The sequence below is a fragment of the Aulonocara sp. 'chitande type north' Nkhata Bay genome, linkage group LG22 (assembly GCF_057382095.1).
Source record: "Aulonocara sp. 'chitande type north' Nkhata Bay isolate Kocher_YH1m ecotype deep benthic linkage group LG22, A_spYH_male_GT1.1, whole genome shotgun sequence".
NCBI classification, from domain to species: Eukaryota; Metazoa; Chordata; class Actinopteri; order Cichliformes; family Cichlidae; genus Aulonocara; species Aulonocara sp. 'chitande type north' Nkhata Bay.
Window position 1 is genome coordinate 26,444,165 of NC_141364.1, and position 8,255 is coordinate 26,452,419.

At 40.2% G+C, this 8,255-nt stretch overlaps 1 protein-coding gene across 1 annotated transcript; it reads right to left on the reverse strand.

Annotated features, from left to right (window-relative positions):
- Positions 1 to 6,022: 6,022 nt before the first annotated feature.
- On the reverse strand, positions 6,023 to 7,276 carry LOC147304312 (SOSS complex subunit C-like). Its single transcript, XM_086281085.1, has one exon. It carries the CDS (start codon positions 7,036 to 7,038, stop codon positions 6,727 to 6,729), a length of 312 nt encoding a protein of 103 aa, XP_086137211.1. The 5' UTR covers positions 7,039 to 7,276; the 3' UTR covers positions 6,023 to 6,726.
- Between the last annotated feature and the right edge of the window lie 979 nt (positions 7,277 to 8,255).

The following is an 8,255-nucleotide window of genomic DNA, read 5'->3' on the forward strand; positions in this document are numbered from 1 at the left end:
AAAAAACGATCTGTCAACGTCTCATTCACCCAGTGGTGCAGAAAGAGTCCTACGTCATGTGACAAATATGGCCAATGTGATTGGCTGTGCCTTTCAGGGAGCTCTGTTTAGTTTTAGCAGCGGCAAGCCTGCGCAGTGAGGACCTGCAAGGAGGAGAGCAGGATGGCAGCAAAAAGGAAGAACCTGGATATAATAAAGTATTTTTCAAAGAAACCTGTAAGTCACTTAAAGTCAAGTTCACTCATAAAATGTGTCCGTCATAATAACGTTACAGGCTATGCTAGGCTTTGGCCCACATCAGTCTAAAATTGTATGTGTAGCCATGAATAACGTGTTTTGGAAACTAACTGCACAACAGGCGGCACTATTAGTTCTCTCAGTCTCAGAGTAGCATTTCTAATTTTGATTGAAACTGTCAGAGAAAACGGCAGCCTCGAGCAGCCAGGATATTAGTTTACAGAGGTTGTTAAAATTATACGTCTAACGTTAAAATGTTGGTGACACAATAATTTCATCCTAATGGCACTGACATATTCACAGGGTTAATTTTTGAGACAATATATCATGAGGTAGTCATGATTTTACAAATATTCCACCTTGTAGTGCAGTTTCCACAAATTGTTTTACAAATGCACTCACCCTACAAACATTACTGATGAGTCAAGATCTGCACAAATTGACAGAAACACTGAAGCAGCTACACATTTTATTCTTATTGTCATGTTTGTCCTATTTGTCAGGTGACAGAAGAACCAACACAGAGCTCAGAGAGTAATGGTGATACAAGATCACAGGTGGAATTGGATGATGACTTGTTGGTTCATTACTGTATTTGAAGCACATGTGTGACTGCATGTATTTGGAATGTCTCACTGTTATTTATCAGGTGACAGAGGCAGCTCTGCCATGTTGTAGCTCGGACAGAGGTGAAGAGGCGAGGTCACAGGTGACTGACTGATGATTTGGTGCTATAGATTAACTAGTATTTATTATCATAACAATTGTTAGGCTGCTGATGTAAATATATTCATTAGTGTACATTTGACAAAGAATCTGAATTGACATGTCTCACTTTTTATATGGCACGAATCAATGTGTTATTTTATCAGGTGGCAATATGTCCTAGTGCAGTCAGAGGGGAAGAGCCAGGGCCAAAGGTGAGGCACATCAAGCACATAATAATAATTTTAATCTGAGGATAAAACGCAGGTACTGAGGCTGAAAGAAGCTTCAGTGCTCTCAGAAGACTAAAAAGATGGCTACGGTTAACAATGACTCAAATGAGATTAAACAATGCTGCTGTATGCCATGTCCACCAGGAGAGACTGGACAGTATAGATGTAAAACAAATATGCCAGTAGTTTATCTCAGTTAATGAGAGGAGAAGGCATGTGTTTGGCTCCTTCACATAGTGGACATTGAGTTGTTGTGTGGGGCACCAGTAGCTGTAACAGTAGTTCCTGTTTAGAATAAGAAATCCCAGCTCACTGATTTGATCGGGGCAGTAGTGCCTAAAATGTTGCATAATTTTGCTGAGAGATCTTTTACTTTGTGATAATCTTAGATGAGTAGTTTTATGGACAAAAACCACCAGGTCATTCAGTGTTCCCTTAGTGCTATAACAGGTGTTGGTGCACTATAACTGAAGTAATGTTGTTAAGTCCTTAAAGTCATATTCTTTTATTGTCATGACTGTATTTGAAGCTATTGTTATTTTTGTATGATACCTGATTTATATGGAATATGGCTGAAGTAAACTAAAGCCTAAAATACTTAGTCATTTCTTTAATAGTAATTTAACATTATATAATTCACATACAGTGGGGCAAAAAAGTATTTAGTCAGCCACCGATTGTGCAAGTTCCCCCACCTAAAATGATGACAGAGGTCAGTAATTTGCACCAGAGGTACACTTCAACTGTGAGAGACAGAATGTGAAAAAAAAATCCATGAATCCACATGGTAGGATTTGTAAAGAATTTATTCGTAAATCAGGGTGGAAAATAAGTATTTGGTCAATAACAAAAATACAACTCAATACTTTGTAACATAACCTTTGTTGGCAATAACAGAGGTCAAACGTTTACTATAGGTCTTTACCAGGTTTGCACACACAGTAGCTGGTATTTTGGCCCATTCCTCCATGCAGATCTTCTCGAGAGCAGTGATGTTTTGGGGCTGTCGCCGAGCAACACGGACTTTCAACTCCCGCCACAGATTTTCTATGGGGTTGAGGTCTGGAGACTGGCTAGGCCACTCCAGGACTTTCAAATGCTTCTTACGGAGCCACTCCTTTGTTGCCCGGGCGGTGTGTTTTGGATCATTGTCATGTTGGAAGACCCAGCCTCGTTTCATCTTCAAAGTTCTCACTGATGGAAGGAGGTTTTGGCTCAAAATCTCACGATACATGGCCCCATTCATTCTGTCCTTAACACGGATCAGTCGTCCTGTCCCCTTGGCAGAAAAACAGCCCCATAGCATGATGTTTCCACCCCCATGCTTCACAGTAGGTATGGTGTTCTTGGGATGCAACTCAGTATTCTTCTTCCTCCAAACACGACGAGTTGAGTTTATACCAAAAAGTTCTACTTTGGTTTCATCACATGACATTCTCCCAATCCTCTGCTGTATCATCCATGTGCTCTCTGGCAAACTTCAGACGGGCCTGGACATGCACTGGCTTCAGCAGCGGAACACGTCTGGCACTGCGGGATTTGATTCCCTGCCGTTGTAGTGTGTTACTGATGGTGACCTTTGTTACTTTGGTCCCAGCTCTCTGCAGGTCATTCACCAGGTCCCCCCGTGTGGTTCTGGGATCTTTGCTCACCGTTCTCATGATCATTTTGACCCCACGGGATGGGATCTTGCGTGGAGCTAGTGATGGCCCGCTTGAAGCTGAAGCTCCGGCGCGTGTGTCAAAAAAATGAACACACTGCTTCAGAAGCACTGTATCGAAGCTTGATTCGTTTGGCCACAGTCACGTGATCAGTGACGTCCGAAGCTTCATTTAGAACCTAACTGCTTCGATGTCTGATTCAATGGTTTATAAGGAAGCGAATCATTCACGGGATTTGTGGAGTGTTTTGATGGTGACAGCGAACCACTGATCATTCCACTGAGAGATTTGGAGCCAGCAAGGAATATAGAGGAGGTTCTGTTGTGTGGGAGAATTTTGAGTTGATTTTTGTCAATCGGGTGGGTTTTACAGCTTTGTGTTCTGGCCGTTTACTTTTGTTTTGTGCGTGTTTATTATATCTGAAAACGGGAAAAAGGTAAAATGTCAAAAATCTGCCTCCATAATATAAATATCATTAAATAACTTTAGAAAAACTTTCACTTGACTCTTTACATGTAATGTTGTAAAAATATATATATTATTGTTTAATTAATCTGAAAATGTTAGTCTGCCAAACGTGCAGCAATTGAATTTATTTATTCTCTTTAGCTGATAGTTGGTGGGGCCCAGGTAGACTGTATAACTGCATCTCTACCAGTTTCTCTGCACTCCAGCCTCCTCTGGGCCATGTGAAGGGATTTTCCTTAAGGCAGGATAAATGATCTCCACGAAAAGGAACAGGTTCGGCCATCGCACATTAGAACAAATTCTCTTTTTAAATAAAAATGAAAAAGGGTTACCTTAAATGCATCATGTTTTTAATTTGCAATTTCATAAGCATTTTTCCTTTCCATTTCACAATCAATTCTACCCCCAGGTCAAAAATATGTCTGGGAAAATTTCCCTAATATAATATTATTTATAGATACACCTGTCTAGCGATTAATTGCATAAGTGCATGGAGGCAGGACCTCAGAGCAGAAGCATACTCCATAATGTGTTGTACATTATTATATGTATATATTATATGTAACGTGGTATTTTTCAATTATTGTATTTACTAACATCAAGAAGTCACAAGCAAAGGAAGACCACACCATGGTGCATATTTAAACAAGGAGAGTTTACTGGTCAAAACGATTTATTAAACAAATAAAACACATTTTTTTAACCACCAAAAAATACACGTTCAAAGCAACACAACAGCGGCCCAATATCAGACAAAACTCCACTCTGTAGAGTGGGCAATCATAATGAAGCAGTTGGTTTTATTTTGTGGATTCAAGCTGCTCTTTGTATTTTTGTCCACCAGATGTCACCAAACAGGACTGTGTTGAAAAGCTTCTAGTAATGAACCGTTTTTCAATACAAGCTTCAGTGCTTCAGAAAGCTTCATTTGGCCATCACTACGTGGAGCCCCAGATCGAGGGAGATTATCAGTGGTCTTGTATGTCTTCCATTTTCTGATGATTGCTCCCACAGTTGATTTTTTCACACCAAGCTGCTTGCCTATTGTAGATTCACTCTTCCCAGTCTGGTGCAGGTCTACAATACTTTTCCTGGTGTCCTTCGAAAGCTCTTTGGTCTTGGCCATGGCGGCGTTTGGAGTCTGACTGTTTGAGGCTGTGGACAGGTGTCTTTTATACAGATGATGAGTTCAAACAGGTGCCATTCATACAGGTAACGAGTGGGGGACAGAAAAGCTTCTTACAGAAGACGTTACAGGTCTGTGAGAGCCAGAGATTTTCCTTGTTTGAGGTGACCAAATACTTATTTTCCACCCTGATTTACGAATAAATTCTTTACAAATCCTACCATGTGGATTCATGGATTTTTTTTTCACATTCTGTCTCTCACAGTTGAAGTGTACCTCTGGTGCAAATTACTGACCTCTGTCATCATTTTAAGTGGGGGAACTTGCACAATCGGTGGCTGACTAAATACTTTTTTGCCCCACTGTATAAAACTATGAATTGTGATTTTAAATGGTTTAAAAGCATGTAGAATAGCATATGTAGGCAAGTATATTTCTCCTTTTTTTTTATCAAGAAGCAAAGACAAAAAGGAAAAAAATAAGAAACAGGGCAGAGTTCAGTGGTTGAATCATCCGTCCCCACCAATGCCAAAACCAAATCTACGCCCTTGGCTAATACTGTAAAAAGCAACCATTAGTTTTCTTTGTAATATCGGAACATTTGTTTTGATAAATACATAGGTCAGTATCAGGGTTCATATGAGCTATTTTAGCAGTAATGTTACACCTCCACTATGATAGTATTTAGCTGTTAATCATGTTAGCAAAGAAGCCAGGGTTTGTAATTCATTCTTAATTTAGCCACGCTGCATGAATTTGGATGATAACATTTTTGAAAATGGCAGTTTACTTTATCGGGCAATTATAAAATCACATTTCTTAGGCTGGCTTTTAAGGAAGGAGGAAAGGTATGTATCAGGTGGCTGAGAAGAAAGATGGAGGTGGAAAGGATGTGCAAGCTATGGGACAAAGTTGCTGAGACTAGGTTAAAAAGAGGTGATGATCATGCTGTTCTTGCAACAGCATGAGAACTGACAGAGGTGAGACAGCAGAAAAGTTTTTATTTATTTTTTATAATAAGTTAAGGAATTAAGTGAAGAACAGTGATTAATTAAATTGTTTCTTGCATTTTTGATTTAAAAATGAAGCCAACAAGGAAGCGGCAAAAAAAAGAGAACTGCTGTTCCTCTTTAAGCCACTTGAGGCTGTCTCAGAAAGAGACAGTGAAGTGAGGGGAGTGGTTGCTTTGACTGACAGGTGTGTTGACACAGGTATGTGTGTGAGCACTCGCTCTCCTCTCTCACTCTGCATCGCCTGCATCAGTCTTCTCTGTGGCCCTGTTCTTTTCCTCCTGCCTGGAAGCTCCACCTTCAGCATCCTTTATACCACCGCCTCTGTACACACATCCTAGCAGGTCTAACTACTATCTTGTAAACATTCCCTTTCACTCTTGCTGCTATCCTTCTGACACACCCACTCCACCCTCCCTTCTCTTCTTCACCTGTAGGACACTGTCCTTCGCTTTTGGATATCCTGATAGTCTTCTGTGTAAGTTGTTATACAAAGGTTTCAAATCTATTTCTTTGGAATGAACATAAAATGAGGAAATGCAAAAGAAAATTGTATAATTAAACATATGAATTATGCCAGAATATGTTTAACAGTTTATTTAAACCCATCTCATGTTTGTGCTTCCATAGTAAGTCATCTGTTGAGGGATTCTGGGCAAATAACTGTTGTAACCTACACAGATCTCATAGATTGCAATTATGAGCCCAGATATTCACAAACCAGTCAGTACCCCTGGGCTGAAATGTGCTATGTTAATAATACTGTGACATATGAAAGTACAACACACTTAAAAAAAACGGTTCTAAAATACCAGGAACAACAAAATGAGTTGGTGATGCAACTGTATGCAGTAAACTTGGGGTTTTCGGGCTCTTCCAGGACGTCGGTAACTGTTTCCATCTGGTTATCCAGACTTGCATCTTCAGTATTCAGTTCCTTTTGAAGACACAATTTCTGAAACTCGTTTTACATCCTGTTGCTTCTTTGGATTTTTTCCAACTCTCATAGATGAAAGCACCTGCCACGTAAAATCTGTTATTATGCCAGCAGCAGACTTCTCATCCTGACTCACACTGATCTGAATGAAACACAGTCATGATCGCATAATTAATGAAGAATAATCTGTGTGAGGGCTTAACACAGGACATTACGCTCAAATATTTTATTCTGTCTGTGACGTCTTTTAGTCTCCCTGGCAGAATAAAATATAATATCAGTCATCAGATCAACAATACCATAAAATAACCAGTTTTAATGTCTTAGGGGTCGGGGTCAGAATTTAGAGTCAAAAGTCGGGCTCCAGCCGGGGGAGCACCGGGAGGATGAGGTTCCCAAACGAGGAGTCCTGGGTGATGAAGAACCCGGAGGAGTGGACGTGAGCATGCTGCAGGGCGGCCTTCTGTTGGGCTGCGATGTGCTGCTGCTCGGCGCTGTCCCTCACCTCCTTCAGGCTGGGTCTGGACGACAGCGGGATGTTGGCTCCGGGGCTGCTCATGGACTGGCTCTGCAGCAGCCGCCTCTTCTCCTTGTCCAGCTCCGCCAGGATGGCCACACGGGTCTTGTTCTGAAAGCCCTGTCCCGGCGGGTTAGCAGCCATGTTAGCTAAGCAGTTAGCAAACACCGGTTTCACGAGTCCACGAAGCACATAAAGCCGACTGCCGGGATTGCTTCTTTAGGGTATGTGGGTATATAGAATATCTTCGCTATGGAGAAACACAAAGCACGCACTGTCAGAGATAAGACATAAAATACCGCCTTTAGGCAAAGGAACTGGACAACTTCCGGCTAATAGTTCTCCTTTCAAAATAAAAGTTCACGGAAACGACATCAGTTTTTTTTTATCGTTTTATCTTACGGCAACACGCAGATGACAACGGTTAAATGTTTATTTATGTAATGATGGTTTTTTTTAAGTATAACTTCTACCAGGAAGAAAATATTCATCCAAATGTCGCCGTTTATGTGTGCGAAATAAAACCAACATTCACCAAACAGTTATTGCAATTTCGTGACTGAACACTAGATGGGATCAGTTCATTATGAATCATAAACCATGTGAATGTGAAAACTGGGTTTCACTAGAGCCACACCTGAAAATACGACGAGGACTCTCGTCATAGTTGGAGTGCAAAGAGTGGCCAAATTATATCACTAAATACACCATTAAGCAATTAAATGGATGAGTACGTAATTAAAATGGAAATAAATAAATAGTGTATTAAATACATATGTCAATTAATCTTTTTTGAAAACATATTTTATTATTTCACCATTTAATTGATTATTTCATGGTTCCTTGGCAATCTGCAATCTGTCAGCCTTACCCATTAGAGCCAGGGCACAGGGATGACGCTGATCTGGTCAAATATGTCAGCAGGTGTTTCTCAATACTAAGTACACACAGTTTGTACTTGTATACTTGCACACTCGCTTCCCCGTTTGAGGACGGGAAGACACGTCTTGGAGGCAAACAACACAGCTGATGACATAAACTGGGCCTCATTGTGTACTTTACTCCCCCTTTCCCCTTATAAATATTTACAATAAAAATAGCAAATAACAGCCTAATTATGTTATATTTTAAAAATATGCATAATCATAGTACGATTCTCACCTAAAGCCTCATTGATGTCAAATTACTTTGAAAGGTCATAAATTGATTTGAAAGAAGTTAGTAACGAATTATGTATCATTATATGAAATTAAACATTACTGATTAATCAAGACGACACGGTTCAGCAGATCTCGCTTAAAACGCTTAAAATACAGTTGAACTAATATCAAAACAGATCATATCACTCTTCAGCACCTAAA